We start from the raw sequence: 19,190 nt of genomic DNA, 5'->3' as shown, positions 1-19,190 counted from the left end.
TTACAATTTCCAAATTTATATAAATTTTATTTCAAACACTTTTCAATTTCTTTTTTCGTTGTATTGATTTGTGAATTGTTTTAATTATAGTTTAATAGGTTTAAATAATTAATTAAATAATAGATCATAATTAAAGAGCACTTAAAGAAAAAAAAACATGCAGCATTGCCACATCAAAGGTTTGTGACATCAGGGATGGAAAATTAAATATTATTTTACATTATTTTTTTGGTACTTTTTGACAGTTGAAACATATTAGTTCATAAATTAATCAATAATCTGTTGAAGGTCAATAGACTAATCCGTGAACTTGTCAATAAACTAGTTTATAGACCACATAGCCTAATCCATAGTCTAGACAGTTTGACTCCTCCACAAAATTTGTCAATAGAATAGTCCATAGACTGTTTAATAGACTAGCACATAGCCTAGTACATAGTATGGACATTGGACTAGTCTATAGACTTCTCATTAAACTAGTTTAAATTCGTTGCAAAATAGACTAGTCTATGAAGTTGTCAATTAACTAGTTTGTAGACTAGTCTATAAACTTATCGATAGAATAGTCAATAGAATTATCCACAGACTAGAGTAGTCATTAAACTAGTCCATATTCCTTCAAATGTAGACTTATCCATGACTAGCTAGTCAATGGACTAGCACATATCCTAGTCTAGGCAGTTTACTAGTCCATAAACTTATCAATATACTAGCCCATAGAATGGTCCATAAACTAGGCTTGTCCAAAGACTAATCCATAGACTAGTTATTAAACTAGTTCAAAATTTAACTAGAGGATATAAACAATGCTTTTAATCATAAAAAAGTACCGTTTTCGAAAAAGTTAGTACCATTTTAAAATGTTAATTTTCCATGCCTGATAAATCTGAAAGCGGGGATAGTTTAATAAACAGCTAGTTGTCATATAAGGAATAAAAATATCTAAGTTTATTTAAAAAAGTAAAGTGCAACAGTGAACTACTAGGCAAAGAGTGTGATTAGTTCCGAAAAGGTGAAGAAAATAATCATAAAACCGGGAAGGGTAATTGGAAATTTAGGAAAAAAATGAAAAAATTCACGCAATCAAATTTTGTTTTCAATATTACAATATGGAATCTCAACTTAAATTTAAAGATTTTTCTGTATAATTTTTAAGTATTTTTGTTTGTTTGTTGTATTAATTTAAATTACTCTATGCAGTGTCCATGTTGCGTCCAATCGTCAAACTTTGGCGCCCCAGGCACGTTTAATCATATAAACACCCTTTTCGGCTATCATTACAGCAGGTGCATGTGTATTGCCAGCTGTTACCTTGGGCATTATACTGGTATCCATTACTCTTAAGCCTCTAATGCCATGCACTCTCAATTCATGATCAACTACAGCCATTGGATCGCGTCCCGGACCCATTTTACACGAACCAGCTTGATGATTTTCGGGACCAGTATTTTGTCTAACCGCACATTCCCAATAGTCATCCGAACCAAAGGTGAATTTCTCACAACCCTCGACAACTGTACGATCTAAACGCATGCCATACTGTTTCATGGGTGTGGTCTGTGATAATCTAATGGCAAATTTAATACCCTCTATTAAAACTTTAACATCTCTTTCATCGGTTAAATAGTTGGCGAATATGCGTGGTGGTGCCAGAGGATCATTGGAGGCCAAGGTAATATAACCTCTAGATTTGGGATTCAATACCGCTGGGAAGATTTGTATACTACGTGAGTTATTTGAGAGAAGTTCACCCACTTGTCCAGTACGAGCACAACTGGCCAAATAACCACCGAAATAGTATTGTAGATCGGGCACACCGGGTTTGTCAGCATATCTTGTAGCCATTTTGGCTGTAACGTCGGAAATACCAGTACCAGACATTAGGCCATCACGGAATAGCAGATATTCCATAGCAGTAGCCCAATTGAGAGGAGCAGTATCGGCATCATCGATGAAGAAATTTGTGAAATAGGCCACGTGGTTGTGTAAATTTTTACCAACGCCGGGCAAATCGTGTATGGGACGAACGCCAACCTGTAAATATAAAGAAGAACTTAATGTGAATTCCTTAAGATCATCTCGGTGTTATTAGATCCCATATTCAATGGCACTTTGTGTGTGCCTCAGGCTCAATGTTTTACGGCAATATTCATAAAAACTTACAACAGGTTTTGATGAATTTGTGAAAAATATTGAAAACTTTCTCTAATACCGACTTTTTACCGACATATCTGAATATCTTACCTTCATTAAATCCTCTTTCGGACCCACACCACTCAACAGCAAAATCTGGGGTGAATTTACAGCACCACCACTGACAATGACTTCCTTTTTAACTAAAATTTTGCGCATACTGCCAAATTGATCAATGACTTCAACACCTAAAACGGTCTTAGTACCGGGATGGATTAAAACTTTGGTAGCCGTAGTATTTAATAGAATATGAAGATTATTACGCAGGCGAGCAGGTCTCAAAAAGGAACGAGCAGAACTATAGCGTATGCCATTGCGGGATGTCATCTGGGCAATCATGAAACCGGTGGAGTTTTTACCATTCAAATCGTGTACGCTGAAACCTAATTCCTCGCCAGCCTTCAAAATAGCATATGACAAGGGAGGATTATAGGGGAATTTTGAAACCGGCATCAAACCGCCTGTACCATGCAAATCCCTGCCCACTTCATCAACTTGTAGATTATTTTCGGATTTCTTAAAGAATGGTAAAACTTCTTTATAACTCCAACCCGGATTACCCATAGCAGCCCAATCATCATAATCCTCACGATTACCACGAATATACATCATGCCGTTTAACACGGAGGTGCCACCTAAAACTTTGCCTCTGGGCCAATAGCAACGTTGACCTTCAGACGATAAGCACGCTGATTTTTCCGGTTCTGTATTGTACTTCCAATCGATATCACTGGCTATAAAGTTCAAAAACATGGAGGGAATTTGTGCACCCACTGGTTCATCGCCACCTGTAAAACAAGTAGAAAAGGTTTTTTAATTAACATTTTTGTTGTTGCAATAAATTTAAAAAAGTAATTAAAATTATTATTTTTTATTTTAAATTTTCATTTGTTTTATTTGCATTTAAGTGCAACAAAATATTAATTACTTCAATTAAAAAGTTTGATTATTACACAGGCCTGCCAAATTTGAAACCCAGAGACTTTTGGGAATCTATTAAAAGGAACTTGTTGGTACTTTTTCGCTCTTCAAATGGTACTTTTAGAATTTCTCATAAAAAAGAACTGAAAATTCTCGAAAAATATATATTCGTTCTCTTTCTATTCTAGTGCATTGTTCCGATGATAAACCTTGAAACAATTTCTCCTTGTACATTAACCTTAATAAATAATGACTTTATTTTAATTAACTTAAGTTAAATAATAATATATTTTAATAATAAACAATTTAAAATAGCAGTTAAAATAAAATTAAATATCCTCGCCGCTCGACTCGTTAAAATTAACGATTCTATTAAATTTTTAATTAAAAAAATTGGTTTAAAACATGAATATTAAAGAATTCCTTTTAATAGCACTAGTATTTTTTTATTGCATTATTCTTTAACATTTTATTGGTGTTTATTTCATTAATGAGCAGTAATTTTTTATTATTTTATTTCGACTTTTTTCGTATTTCTTTTCTGTATATAATTTTATTTTTCAAATCCCACGATGTGTGTTTCCCCATAAATTTTAGTCTGTTGCTTGTCTAATTTATTTAAATTGTGGTATTTTGTTGTTATTTCAGTTTTGTTTAGTTTTTTGCATTATTTTTTGTTAATTTGTTTAAGGTGTTTAAATAAAATTGTTCTTTTGACAGTTGAAATCAGCGGGCATGTCATTGATAATTGATGGGTTTTGAACTTAAGCTTCCGTTATATTAAAGGTTGTTTTAGTTTGAAATTTAACTAAAACGGTTAGGAAAATTTATTTTTATATATTTTTTTTTTAAAGGTAAAATTACAATTTAAAGCAGGCATGGAAAATTCAGTACTTCTTTCGGTACTTTAGTCTATAGTCTTGTCTATAGTCTAGTCTACAGTCTAGTCTATAGTCTAGTCAATAGTCTAGTCTATAGTCTAGTCTATAGTCTAGTCTATAGTCTAGTCTATAGTCTAGTCTATAGTCTAGTCTATAGTCTAGTCTATAGTCTATAGTACAGTCTATAGTCTAGTCTAAAGTCTAGTCCATGGTCTAGTCTATAGTCTAGTCTATAGCCTAGTCTATAGTCTAGTCTATAGTACAGTCTATAGTCTAGTCTATAGTCTAGTCTATAGTCTAGTCTAAAGTCTAGTCTATAGTCTAGTCTATAGTCTAGTCTATAGTCTAGTCTATGGTCTAGTCTATAGTCTAGTCTATAGTCTAGTCTATAGTCTAGTCTATAGTCTAGTCTATAGTCTACAGTCTAGTCTACAGTCTAGTCTATAGTCTAGTCTATAGTCTAGTCTATAGTCTAGTCTATAGTCTAGTCTATAGTCTAGTCTATAGTCTAGTCTATAGTCTAGTCTATAGTCTAGTCTATAGTCTAGTCTATAGTCTAGTCTATAGTCTAGTCTATAGTCTAGTCTATAGTCTAGTCTAGTCTAGTCTAGTCTATAGTCTAGTCTATAGTCTAGTCTATAGTCTAGTCTATAGTCTAGTCTATAGTCTAGTCTATAGTCTAGTCTATAGTCTAGTCTATAGTCTAGTCTATAGTCTAGTCTATAGTCTAGTCTATAGTCTAGTCTATAGTCTAGTCTATAGTCTAGTCTATAGTCTAGTCTATAGTCTAGTCTAGTCTAGTCTATAGTCTAGTCTATAGTCTAGTCTATAGTCTAGTCTATAGTCTAGTCTATAGTCTAGTCTATAGTCTAGTCTATAGTCTAGTCTATAGTCTAGTCTATAGTCTAGTCTATAGTCTAGTCTATAGTCTAGTCTATAGTCTAGTCTATAGTCTAGTCTATAGTCTAGTCTATAGTCTAGTCTATAGTCTAGTCTATAGTCTAGTCTATAGTCTAGTCTATAGTCTAGTCTATAGTCTAGTCTATAGTCTAGTCTATAGTCTAGTCTATAGTCTAGTCTATAGTCTAGTCTATAGTCTAGTCTAGTCTAGTCTATAGTCTAGTCTATAGTCTAGTCTATAGTCTAGTCTATAGTCTAGTCTATAGTCTAGTCTATAGTCTAGTCTATAGTCTAGTCTATAGTCTAGTCTATAGTCTAGTCTATAGTCTAGTCTATAGTCTAGTCTATAGTCTAGTCTATAGTCTAGTCTATAGTCTAGTCTATAGTCTAGTCTATAGTCTAGTCTATAGTCTAGTCTATAGTCTAGTCTATAGTCTAGTCTATAGTCTAGTCTATAGTCTAGTCTATAGTCTAGTCTATAGTCTAGTCTATAGTCTAGTCTATAGTCTAGTCTATAGTCTAGTCTATAGTCTAGTCTATAGTCTAGTCTATAGTCTAGTCTATAGTCTAGTCTATAGTCTAGTCTATAGTCTAGTCTATAGTCTAGTCTATAGTCTAGTCTATAGTCTAGTCTATAGTCTAGTCTATAGTCTAGTCTATAGTCTAGTCTATAGTCTAGTCTATAGTCTAGTCTATAGTCTAGTCTATAGTCTAGTCTATAGTCTAGTATAGTCTAGTCTATAGTCTAGTCTATAGTCTAGTCTATAGTCTAGTCTATAGTCTAGTCTATAGTCTAGTCTATTAGTCTAGTCTATAGTCTAGTCTATAGTCTAGTCTAGTCTATAGTCTAGTCTATAGTCTAGTCTATAGTCTAGTCTATAGTCTAGTCTATAGTCTAGTCTATAGTGTAGTCTATAGTCTAGTCTATAGTGTAGTCTATAGTCTAGTCTATAGTCTAGTCTATAGTCTAGTCTATAGTCTAGTCTATAGTCTAGTCTATAGTCTAGTCTATAGTCTAGTCTATAGTCTAGTCTATAGTCTAGTCTATAGTCTAGTCTATAGTCTAGTCTATAGTCGAGTCTATAGTCTAGTCTATAGTCTAGTCTATAGTCTAGTCTATAGTCTAGTCTATAGTCTAGTCTATAGTCTAGTCTATAGTCTAGTCTATAGTCGAGTCTATAGTCTAGTCTATAGTCTAGTCTATAGTCTAGTCTATAGTCTAGTCTATAGTCTAGTCTAGTCTATAGTCGAGTCTATAGTCTAGTCTATAGTCTGGTCTATAGTCTAGTCTATAGTCTAGTCTACAGTCTAGTTTATAGTATAGGCTATAGTCTAGTTTATAGTATAGGCTATAGTCTAGTCTATAGTCTAGTCTACAGTCTAGTCTATAGTCTAGTCTAGTCTGTAGTCTAGTCTGTAGTCTATAGTCTAGTCTATAGTTTTGTCTAGAGTCTAGTCTATATAGTCTTTATAACAGTTTATAGTCTAGTCTATAATCTATTTAACAGTCAAGTCCATAGTTCAGTATATTGTAAGTCTATAGTATAGCGGAAAATTAGTGTAGCACTTTAAGTTCTTAAAAGTACTATTTTTGTTAAGAGTTAGTACTATTTCAAAATTTCAATTTTCCATGCCTGATTTAAAGTTTGATAAGTTATATTTAGTTAGTTTGTGAGAAATTTAAAAATATTTACACATAATTTACATGATTTTCCTTAAAGTGTTTGGGAAAACGTTTAACAAAGTTAAATTTACATAATTTGCTTTTGGAAAGTTTTATTTTTAAAAGTTTCAATAAGTTTTTTACATAACAAATAAAAAACATATTTATCTAAAAGCCAGTAGTTATTTAGTTGCTCCTACTAAATATTGTAATACACAAACAAAACTTGAAATATTATTATTAATAGCAACAAACTTTATTGCTGTAAATTAAGCTCTTTCTTTGAAATATGTAGATCACAAATTCAAATTCAAGTGTCATAATTAATTTGTAAGATCTGTCCATGTCTTAAACAAACTTTCACATGGGCAACTGTAAGTTAAATAATTACAATTTTATTAAACAAAATTGATTTAAATTATATATCGTATTTGATAGAAAATCTCTTTTAATGTTTTCGTAGCAACACTTTCATCTAATAAATGTTAAATTATACATTTTATTTTTATTTCTTACACAATACATTTTTTCTATCAAATAAATACTGTGTTGCATGCAAATATAAAAAATAAACATTATTAATTAATGACCAACACACAATATAAAATTAAAACGTTTTAAAAGAATTACAGTTTAAATAAAAGAAAAATCTTTGAAGCACTAATTAACACGTTACCAATTGGACTAAGTTGCACACTGTGAATTTTATTCATATAATGGGTGTTGAGTTCAAAACAGTAACTTCGTTATCTAAACAAAATAATCTTCTTAGAAATTTTTATAAAAGTCATTTGAAACATTTACTCTAATTTTTTAATATGCAGAATATCTACCGATCAAACGACTAGTATAATAATGTCATTCGACATATTTTAAAGAAAGCGAAATCTCTCTACGAAATTTCTTAAGGATTCGGACAATATTTGACCCTCGCCCTTCCAAAGTATACTTTTTGAAATTTGACATAAACCATTTTTATTAGAATCAGAATATAATTACCAAGGATCGGTCCACTTTAGCTCTTATATAAAATACTCTTCAGAAAAAGGATTTAACCTTCATAGCAGGGTTAAGAATACAACACAACAATAAAATTATATTTAAAAAGTTGTATAAGATCCAAAATCTCTGTACCAAATTTCTCGAAAATGGCCTTAACCTCCACAAATGGCTTAGAAATACATGTAGGTTATGTTATTGTGGAAACCGCCTATAGCGTAGCTTACTTGGGTTCAGTTATATGTCCCGTTGTGATACCATTTGTAATCGTCCCAATTTATCTCTATATATAAATAATGATGCAAATTGACTCAAGCAAGTTTCATTGAACCCAAAATCTGTCTACCAAATTCATTAGTATTGGTCCATGTTTGACCCTACCCACGATATAATATAATTTAGCCCGCACCCTAATTTTAATAAAAATATCGATATATTATAAGAAAATTCAGCATAAACATAATAAATAAGAAAATTATAGATCGATTCATAGAACCCATAATAAAGGCCAATGTCGAAAATCCACTTTATTGGAGTCCGAGAGATTAAATAAATACCTTTAAGGGTCTCTAAAGCAAAAAACTATATGAACCCCAGCTTATAGAGGGTCTAAAACAAAGTGTTTCAAATAACAAAATATTTTTATTAAATTAAATTTTTTACACAATGAATTAGATCAAAAACTTTCATAGTTTTGATATGTTCGGAAGGAATTATTTACTTAAGATTTAAACAAAATAAGACAAGTTTTCATAAAAATTAATAGATTTGAAACTTGAATCCGATTTTCGTCAACGACGGCTTTCTTTATATGAAATGTAAGAATCATTTATATAAATATGAAGTTCATTAAATACAAGATTTAATGGTTAGGAAAAGTTTTTATTTACTAAAAACCGGATCTTACAAATTTATATTTAACTAATTGTAAGTAATTAGATGTTATAAACGGAATGACAAATGTAAAGAACTCTTACAAACTGTACTTAGAGTAAAGGTTCAAAAGAATTGATTCTTTAGTTAACTTTAAATAATGTTTCGCAATAATCGCGAGTTTCTCTCGAGAAAGTATGATATGAAATAAGAGTTATATAGTCCCAGTGTTGACTCTCATATGGCCTATAGCTTAGTTAGTTAAGTGGATTGAAAAGAGTATGTTTTTTACATTAAACCCGATGAAATACATCTAGGCCTCTATTGGGCCTCTTGTGCATTTCTTTACCAGTGGCTCTGGTGGGAATTTAATCCACGACCTACGGTTTGACTGAAATTTCGAAAGTATATCTGATAGAATGATTAATAAATTTCGTCCAGAAGGTATCTGCGGGTTTTACTAAATTTACTTCGATATTTATAAGAATTCAAAAACTTATGTTTATGACAAAAGATACGGTTTTAAAAATACTAGATTCGAATTAATATGATCAAGATTTTAGTAAATGTAGCTTTAAATGAAATGATCAGTTTATTGCTCTGAGTAATAAAATATGAAATTTGCGTTATTTGAGCATTAAATTTTTATTTCTTGTAGCTTAATAAAGTAATTTAAAAAAGTTGGCTTCTGTCGCCAAACAAATGGAAAAGTATTATTTATAAAAAGTTATTATTTATAAATTAAAAATAATAAACAAATATGTACAACAAATTATTATTTATAACAATATTAATAACAATATTTATTAGCAACTGTTTATGTGCAAATTTTGTTTAATTTTATTTAACTAATTAAACAACATTGAAAAAATTAGTAATAAAATAATTGTTATTGATAATTTGACCTAAATGTTTAAGCTTGTAAATTTAAAAAAAAAAAACAAATAATGTTTGATTATTTCGAAAAAATTGTTGTTTAATAAATGTTTATTTAATTTTATTGTTTAATATTATTATTATTTTTAATATTATTAAAGATAAATAAAAAATAATTATCTTCATTCATTCAACGATAAATTTTATTAGTAGTAAGTATCCAGGCATGGAATATTGAAATTTTGAAATGGTACTAACTTATAACCTAAAGAGTACTTTTTAGGTCTTAAAGTACTAAACTAATTTTCCAGACTATGAACTACACTAGTTCGCACGACAATTGGATCTTCGCTCAGAGACGACCCGAGTAATACTCGGCCAAAGATTGTCAACCCAGTGACATTTGTATCAACCGAAAGTTCATTTTTTCGGGAATGAGCTTTCGTCTATAGTCTAGTCTATAGTCTAGTCTATGGTCTAGTCTATAGTCTAGTCTATAGTCTAGTCTATAGTCTAGTCTATAGTCTAGTCTATAGTCTAGTCTATAGTCTAGTCTATAGTCTAGTCTATAGTCTAGTCTATAGTCTAGTCTATAGTCTAGTCTATAGTCTAGTCTATAGTCTAGTCTATAGTCTAGTCTATAGTCTAGTCTATAGTCTAGTCTATAGTCTAGTCTATAGTCTAGTCTATAGTCTAGTCTATAGTCTAGTCTATAGTCTAGTCTATAGTCTAGTCTATAGTCTAGTCTATAGTCTAGTCTATAGTCTCTAAGTCTATTAGTCTAGTCCTATAGTCTAGGTCTATAGTCTAGTCTACTTAGTCTAGTCTAGTCTATAGTCTAGTCTATAGTCAGTCTATAGTCTAGTCTATAGTCTAGTCTATAGTCTAGTCTAGAGTCTAGTCTATAGTCTAGTATAGTCTAGTCTATAGTCTAGTCTATCGTATAGTCTATAGTCTATTATAGTCTAGTCTATAGTCTAGTCTATCGTCTAGTCTATAGTCTTGTCTATAGTCCTAGTCTATGTCTAGTCTATAGTCTAGTCTATAGTCTAGTCTATAGTCTAGTCTATAGTCTAGTCTATATTCTAGTCTATAGTCTAATCTATAGTCTAGTCTGTCTAGTCTAGTCTATAACTAGACTATAGACTAGACTATATACTGGACTATAGATGGGTCTATTAACTACTATGTGGACTACTTGTCAGATGTTTATAAGTTAGAAAAAGTGCCGAAAATGTGGGTGTACTGCGGTATTTTTCGATATCAAAATGTACTCAAAATAGTTTTAAAGTACTGAATTGTTCATGCCTGTTGTATCCACGGAATTTTTCGAAAATAATATGTAAATCGGTGTATACGTCAAAAGTTAAGACGAACATAAGAACATATGATATTACATTTTCAAATTTCCCCCTAATAATAAAGTTTTGTACAAATGAATCCACCTTAATCTTTTATTATACGTAATTACACATCGTCAAGCGTAACCAATAACAAATTTTTAATAAAATCTATTTAATAATAGTACATTGCGTGTTTTTGCAAATAAATTAATTTTTCTATCTAAACATCCGTACAACTTTGACAATAAACAACTTGAGAGCATGACACCTTTAGTGTCAGATTTGTGTCATAAAAAAACAATGACAATAGACTTTATTTGACATGTTTCGGAGAATAAAAAATGTAATTAAATAATAGTAGAGTTTTAGTTAAACAAATAAACTTAATATGTGTGTAAAATAATTAACTAAAGTTGGACAAAACGACAAAAAAATAGAACATTTAATTAAACATTAATTAACCTTCGCGCTACCGTAACTGATTTTGATTAATATTTTTTTTTAGAAAATGTTTATATTTGTTTTTCTAATTTTTAAACAATTTTTATATCTTTAAAATCTTGTGAAAATTAATTACTAATTACTAAAAAGAGCTTTTTTATGAAGTTTGGTAGCACGAAGGTTAACAAATGCCGATTTTTATAAATTAAACCGAAAATCTTTCTGTCCTTTATATATTTAAGACTTCTTAGGGCATTTATCACTGGTATTAAGAAAATGCTTTATGATGATGTTTGGTAGTGCGAAGGTTAAAAAGATGTTTGTTGTTTAAGTCTTTTGTTTACGGTGGTACCTTTATTTCTTATTTGTTTATAAAATTTTAAGGGTTTTTTCTTGTTTTATATCCGTGTTTAGTTAAACATTTATAATAGCGATTATTTTTTAATTACAATCACGATTTCGTTAACACGTGTTTAAGCCTGCTTTAAAATAAATAAGCATTAATTAAAGTTATTAAATTACAGGCAGTGGTTTTAAACTCATTAAACTTATAATTAATAGAAAACAAGCTATTATTAACTTAAATAAATACTAATTAAAGTTTTGGGGAATTTCTTTTAAAAAGGTTAAATCTTAAGTCACAAATTCTTGAGAAAATAATCTATCTTGTGATGTCATTATTACTCAATATATTCTATACAAATCAGAAATTTTATGTAGTAATTGCAAATTATTTTGACACATTGCACATATCATGACCAAATCGGTAAAGATCATTTGAAATTGTCAAAATATAAAATTTTGTGTTTTTTTCTTCATCGAATGATGCGACTTATTGATGTCATCAAGTTTTTATGTGCCCGTTGGATCCCTCTAAAATTTAAAAGTTACCGCTTAAAAAAAACCTATAAAACGACAAATTGTTGTCATTTTAACTAAACTGGACTTTAATGAATGAATTGTAATAAAGAAACAAACAAGACACTTGTTTTTTTAATACTTAACTGTTAATAAAAACTAATCTTTACCATAATAATTACAAATAAATATAGTATTTAATTATTTTCGTAATACTTAACAATTTATCAAAGAAAAAAGTTAAACTCGTATTTATATTGGGCGGGTTTTAAAAATTTTGGTGGCAAATTTTTATATTAAAAGATATTTTATCATTGAATAATTCCATCAGACTTCCGAGAAGTTTACTAATTAAAATCAGCAAAATCGGTCATTAAGTTTTTAAATGTATATGAAATTTTTAAGTAAAAAACTGTCCTTTAGTGTTGACTATAAAACAGGTCCATAAAAAATAAAATCACAGAATTTCAAGGACATCGATTTAACCGTACAGTTTCAAAGCTGGCAACTTGGTGGGAAACATGAGTATTATAAGCACATATATGACTGATTCATATTTATGGATTCCTGACTGTGGTTCAACAGTTTTGATACTACACAGAGCCTTTAAGGTTCTTATACCGAATAGGGACCAATGGATAAACCTAAATTGGTGGCAGGAACATGATGATCAAGTATGGTTTACAGATGGTTCCAAACAGATAAATGACAATACTGGAGCGGAAATCTATGGCCCAAATTTCTAAAAGGCCATCCCTATGGGTAATTACCCCTCAATCTTTCAGGCAGAGGTGTTTTCATCATTTGCATTAGAGAATATCTGAGAAGAAAACTGAGATGATTAAAGATATTTATGATATCGAATTCTAAATGAATTGGGTAAACATAATAAACTCAAACTATGTTGGGTACCTGGCCATGAAGGACACTCTGGCAAAGAAAGAGCAGAACCATTCTTTGGTATCCTCAAAGGATACATTAGGGAAAAATGGGATTCATGAAGCAAAAAGCTTCATAATGCTAATGAAAGGTACATCGCAAAAGTTACTGTCACTTAACAAGAGTGAGCTAAGATTACAAACGGGACTTTATACCGGACACTGTGGACTTAGATACCACAAGCACATTCTTGGTAACAATGTGATGAGGCTACACAGATTCTGCGAAATGCATGATGAAACCTCTGAACATATACTTTGTGACTGTCAGCCATTATGGTCTCTCAGAGTGAGTATTATGGGAGGCGATTTTCTTTCGCCTAATAAAATATTCAATCTCACACCGTCTAGAACATACGTGAACTTAATATCTAACGGTGAACCGAAAGGGCTGCACAAAAGATCTTAATTTGGGTCGTAGTGCTTGGTGCCCTCTTAATCAATCAATCAACCGTACAGTTTTGGGGTTATGAGTTCTCGTGGGAAAGTAAATTTAAGTCGAATGAGTAAGGTACTATGTACCTTCTTTTTTTGCAAGAAAACCTTGGGAAAGAGGGGCATAAAACCATAAATTATGGTCCATAATAAGCGGTCATAAGACCTATTTCAAGTTATGGTCCTTAACTTGCGGGAGGCGTAAGAAACCAATTCTCATCTGTACTATAAAAGCCTCATTCTTGTCTAAAGACATCCATTCACATGACAAATCGGTTCATAGACTCAGAGTCAAGTGAACTAAAATATGATCATATCAGCAATGGTGTCGCCCTACAAAAAACTACTGGGTAGTCTTGGTGTTACTGCAATCCGTGGGTATAAAGGAACTACCAGGATCTCTAGTCCACAGGGACTATAAACTATTGAAGTCATTTGACTAGCGTTTTGTTTTCCCTATGAATATATGCATAATAGAGTTGTAGTCTGTTCATACCAGACCCAGCCTATCACATGTGATTAAGGAAGGCTGTCTTGGCTTGCTGATAGATATCGTATTTTAGTCTAACAAATACGTCTTTAAGTGCCGAGTTAACAGAGGCCTTTCCATCAGTGTTGTTGTAGATTGTCGTCGATGAATGATTGAGATACGATCTGAAAATTGTTGAACATTAAGCCACAGATCTACGATATTAACTAATTAGATAGATCCAATACTTAAGCAAAGAGCTTGTACATGGACCGAGAGCAGCCATCGACACTCTCTAGATTGGTTTAAGTTGCTGTAGAAATGAATCCACATTAACAGATCGTTGTTAAGCGAAATGGTTTCGCAAAAAGATTCATATTCCCTTGGCTAAGGTATAGAACACGATCAATGCATGGATGAAAAAAAAGTCGGAACTCAAGTGTTTCGCTATAACCACGAAAAATAATCTATAAGAGCCCAGACAAAGATATCTATCTGCATACAAGACTCCTCTATAACCTTTACTGTTAGTAGAACCAGATGTTTCTCTAGGACCATAGGAATAAAAAGTGGCTTAATACATCTCGTTGCTTGATTTTGTTATAAAAAAATATTTGTGGTTGTCAGGGCTCAGTATGAACGGCAATTCCTAATTAACAGCGATTTCAAAGTATTGATTCATTTACTATTATGAAATAGCCAAAAATATGTCGCTTACTAATTAACCGTTAATAAGGTCCATTATTTATTCAGCCCCCCAATACAGTTAATTTTGTGTAGACATATAAAACATGTCGTAAATGTAGACATTTAAAATGTTCACTCAAAATAAAAACAACCGCAAGAAAATAGTTGTAAAATCGAAACGCAAAAAATAAAAACAAAAACAATTCGCTTACCGGCTTCAATCAATAACACCTTCCATTGTGCCACTTCGGATAAACGTGAGGCTGCTACAGAACCGGCTGAACCACCGCCAATCACTATAAAGTCGTACTCATAATCGGGCTCTGAGCGAAACTATAAACGAAAATCGTTTTAAAGTTAAGAGAAAATGTGTTGTTGTTTTATTAATAAAAAAACAAAATATCGTTAAAAAATACAACAAATTAAATTCAAATTGAATTGTTTTTTTAATTCAAAAAATATGAATTGTATTTGTGTAACTTACCCTTGAACTAGCACGACCACAAGGATCTTCAAGATCACATTGTGAACGTATGAATACTTCCAAAAGACCCATAAACAACATAAAAGCACTGCCACCACAGGTGGAGGCAAGTGTTGGTCCAGTTGGCACCCCCACCAAACAATCACATGATGCTGATGTTGTCGACATAGTGATAGCTGCTGCTGTTGCTACTGTTGCTGCTGCAATATCAGTTGTGCAAACTATCCACACCACAGCAACAAATGTTTAGTTTTATTTTTTTTCTCTGTCCGTCCGTATGACTGTGTACAATTTTATTTCAGTCAATTACTGGTTTTTTGGGGGAGCTACAACATAAGTAGTTTCAATATTTTCGAACAAAAAAAATATCTGTAAATAGCAAAAATAACAAAAATATTATTATATAAATTATGAAATTATTACAAATATAGAAAAAAGTTAATGGTTTAGTAGGCTTTTGAATTTTGTATAAAATTTAGTTTTATTTCTATGTGAATAGAGTTTTTTTAGGTTTTGCCTGTCAATTGGCAGTAAATCTAATTATTTTGAAGGTTTTTCGAAATTATCATCAATTTTTGTAGATGCTACAAGCAAAACAAAAATGTCGATCTAAATGGAGTTTTGTAATAACATAGATTACGTTTTTTATTGCGTTTATACATATTTTTTACAGTTTCATATGTTTATACATGTTTTGAATTATAACTTTCGATTAAACTTTCAATATTCAATAAAAAAGGTGTAAAAGTAACATCAATTTTGAAAGTTGCTGTTAATGGTTGCTCAAATCATCTTTATATGAAAGAAAATTTTTTCAAGATAATACCCTCCCCAATAAAGTATAGTGTAGGGTATAAAAATGCAAGATTTGTTGTCTCTATCTATATTTCAAATATTACTGGTTTTTAGCACGCAATTTTAGGAAATTTGGCTTTTTCGGTATTGGTCTTCCAAAAGGGGAAATAAATAACTGTCGAAACATGAAAACTGGAAAGTAATATTTTCCTTATTATCAACTTAAATTAAAATAAATGTCACAGAAAAAATAAAAAATTAAGAAATTGCAATAAATAACTGATGCACTAATACATATGTATATGTATATGTATGTATATGTACCTATGTACATAGATATGTAGTAGATTTATTTATATGCGATTTTTAGAAAACGAATCTTGTAATATAGTAGTCGTAGGACTTAAACGGAACTTAATTATATATATACATTAGAGTGTCCCGAGGAACAGCCTTTTTAAGAATTTCTTGTAGGAATACCACTCAATCGATGCATATTAATGTACTGAAGACAAGAAAATTAAAAAAATATTTCTTTTTGGAAAGGTCCTCAGTTTCTCTGTTCCCAGCGATTGAAAATCCTGACCTCAGTATAATTTTTGAAAATAAAATATTTTTGATTTTTTCGAAATGGGTATAAAAAATTACATTTTGAACATATTGTACTGAGATCAAGTTTTACAATAGCAGGTAGAAAACTGAGGACCTTCTTAAAAAAATTGTTTTTTTATTTTTTTTTGTATTTAGTACATCGAAACTCATCGTTTTAGAGGTATTCCTCCTAAAAAGTGGTCCACCGGACACCCTAATGTACATTAGACCGACTCACTCTGTATGGAAATCAAAAACGTGTTTTTGTTACCCCTCTCAAAATTTACTTTGCTTTGTTTTATGATAATTCCCAAAATATTTTAAGTCTAGCGATGGTCGTTCGTGAGCTGGACCAAATTCAAAAAAGGTATTTTTTAATACTTTTTATTAAATTTTAGTTTTGTTTTGAATACATCCAATATGGGGTATTGTTTGAAAGGGGTTTTAAAGCCGAGTACAATGATGTATTAATCAAAAATAACCATCCGCTTAAAATTGTTAGGCTTTTCATAAAAGAAAATAAAATGTGTGTACAATATTGCACATCTTGCACACCACTAGACGTGGCTTCAAAAAACCGATAGACTAGAAATATTTTGGGAACCACAATAAAATATCATATTACATAACATCCAAATTTTTGTGGGGGATAACTCATGCACCATTTTTGTGAGTCGGTCTAATGTACATATAATCTATACGTGTTATTAACCGAGGTTAAGAAACTCAAAACTATAGTATAGTTTAGTAAAGTGTATATATAGTCTATAGTCTAGTCTATAGTCTAGTCTATAGTCTAGTCTATAGTCTAGTCTATAGTCTAGTCTATAGTCTAGTCTATAGTCTAGTCTATAGTCTAGTCTATAGTCTAGTCTATAGTCTAGTCTATAGTCTAGTCTATAGTCTAGTCTATAGTCTAGTCTATAGTCTAGTCTATAGTCTAGTCTATAGTCTAGTCTATAGTCTAGTCTATAGTCTAGTCTATAGTCTAGTCTATAGTCTAGTCTATAGTCTAGTCTCTAGTCTAGTCTAGTCTAGTCTAGTCTAGTCTAGTCTAGTCTAGTCTAGTCTAGTCTAGTCTATAGTCTAGTCTAGTCTATAGTCTAGTCTAGTCTATAGTCTAGCGTATAGTCTAGTCTATAGTCTAGTCTATAGTCTAGTCTATAGTCTAGTCTATAGTCTAGTCTATAGTCTAGTCTATAGTCTAGTCTATAGTCTGGTCTATAGTCTAGTCTATAGTCTAGTCTATAGTCTAGTCTATAGTCTAGTCTATAGTCTAGTCTATAGTCTAGTCTATAGTCTAGTCTATAGTCTAGTCTATGGTCTAATGTACATATAATCTATACGTGTTATTAACCGAGGTTAAGAAACTCAAAACTATAGTATAGTTTAGTAAAGTGTATATATAGTCTATAGTCTAGTCTATAGTCTAGTCTATAGTCTAGTCTATAGTCTAGTCTATAGTCTAGTCTATAGTCTAGTCAATAGTCTAGTCTATAGTCTAGTCAATAGTCTAGTCTATAGTCTAGTCTATAGTCTAGTCTATAGTCTAGTCTATAGTCTGGTCTATAGTCTAGTCTATAGTCTAGTCTATAGTCTAGTCTATAGTCTAGCCTATAGTCTAGTCTATAGTCTAGTCTATAGGCTAGTCTATAGTCTGGTCTATAGTCTAGTCTATAGTCTAGTCTATAGTCTAGTCTATAGTCTAGTCTATAGTCTAGTCTATAGTCTAGTCTATAGTCTAGTCTATAGTCTAGTCTATAGTCTAGTCTATAGTCAAGTCTATAGTCTAGTCTATAGTCTAGTCTATAGTCTAGTGTATAGTCTAGTGTATAGTCTAGTGTATAGTCTAGTCTATAGTCTAGTCTATAGTCTAGTCTATAGTCTAGTCTATAGTCTAGTCTATAGTCTAGTCTATAGTCTAGTCTATAGTCTAGTCTATAGTCTAGTCTATAGTCTAGTCTATAGTCTAGTCTATAGTCTAGTCTATAGTCTAGTCTATAGTCTAGTCTATAGTCTAGTCTATAGTCTAGTCTATAGTCTAGTCTATAGTCTAGTCTATAGTCTAGTCTATAGTCTAGTCTATAGTCTAGTCTATAGTCTAGTCTATAGTCTAGTCTATAGTCTAGTCTATAGTCTAGTCTAGTCTAGTCTATAGTCTAGTCTATAGTCTAGTCTATAGTCTAGTCTATAGTCTAGTCTATAGTCTAGTCTATAGTCTAGTCTATAGTCTAGCCTATAGTCTAGTCTATAGTCTAGTCTATAGTCTAGTCTATAGTCTAGTCTATAGTCTAGTCTATAGTCTAGTCTATAGTCTAGTCTATAGTCTAGTCTATAGTCTAGTCTAGAGTCTAGTCTATAGTCTAGTCTATAGTCTAGTCTATAGTCTAGTCTATAGTCTAACCTATACTCTAATCTATACTCTAGTCCATAGTCTAGTGTAGAGTTATTCAAGATTTGGATCACACAGATATTTGGGCTCCTTTATTACTAAATATATGATAGTATATACTTTAAGGATCGTAAAATTAAATTAAATCAAATTTGTCTAAAGAGAAGTCTTTCTGAAATGCACTTCTATACAGAAGAGTTTCTTGTAAAGATCTTTGGCTATAGTATTTGAACATTTATCCGAAATTATTACTTTAGAATAAAAGCAATTCTTATATATTTATTGACATTTTACACCTATTTATTATTGCAAACAGCTATCGCCCATTAATTGATTTGTATTCCGATAATTTATTAATAACTGATATTACAATTATTTGCGCTCTAAATACAAGCTTGCGAATCAAATTAAATAAATATTTGAAATTTAAATTACAATGTTAAAAAAAATA

The 19,190-nt window shown here is 31.1% G+C and overlaps 1 protein-coding gene across 2 annotated transcripts; it reads right to left on the bottom strand.

Moving 5' to 3' along the window:
• Nucleotides 1-63: 63 nt before the first annotated feature.
• On the bottom strand, nucleotides 64-15,338 carry LOC119607820 (glucose dehydrogenase [FAD, quinone]). 2 transcript variants are annotated; one of them, XM_037961924.1, is made up of 4 exons: nucleotides 14,962-15,338; nucleotides 14,690-14,810; nucleotides 2,245-2,981; nucleotides 64-2,034 (listed from the first exon to the last, which is right to left on the bottom strand). In XM_037961924.1, exons 1-4 carry the CDS (start codon nucleotides 15,127-15,129, stop codon nucleotides 1,183-1,185), a joined length of 1,878 nt encoding a protein of 625 aa, XP_037817852.1. In that variant the 5' UTR covers nucleotides 15,130-15,338; the 3' UTR covers nucleotides 64-1,182. The 2 variants fall into 2 exon arrangements, with proteins under 2 accessions (XP_037817852.1, XP_037817853.1); XM_037961925.1 differs by having other exon boundaries at nucleotides 1,222-2,034; nucleotides 14,962-15,329.
• Nucleotides 15,339-19,190: the final 3,852 nt, after the last annotated feature.

This window comes from Lucilia sericata, unplaced genomic scaffold (assembly GCF_015586225.1).
Source record: "Lucilia sericata isolate MDLA Ls3-8-SP2 unplaced genomic scaffold, ASM1558622v1 Contig000754F_arrow, whole genome shotgun sequence".
In the NCBI taxonomy this organism is placed as follows: domain Eukaryota; kingdom Metazoa; phylum Arthropoda; class Insecta; order Diptera; family Calliphoridae; genus Lucilia; species Lucilia sericata.
Note: the sequence above shows the minus strand (reverse complement) of the source record. Positions and strands in the feature narration are given on the sequence as shown.

What these genes read in the sequence shown, in the direction of transcription:
- LOC119607820 (XM_037961925.1), bottom strand. Translation starts at nt 15,129, where the DNA reads ATGTCGACAACATCAGCATCATGTGATTGTTTGGTGGGGGTGCCAACT. An exon ending in GTGGTCGTGCTAGTTCAAGG is followed by an intron (nt 14,811 to 14,961) that starts GTAAGTTACACA and finishes TTTCGTTTATAG; the next exon opens with TTTCGCTCAGAGCCCGATTA. An exon ending in CGAAAGAGGATTTAATGAAG is followed by an intron (nt 2,035 to 2,244) that starts GTAAGATATTCA and finishes TTATATTTACAG; the next exon opens with GTTGGCGTTCGTCCCATACA.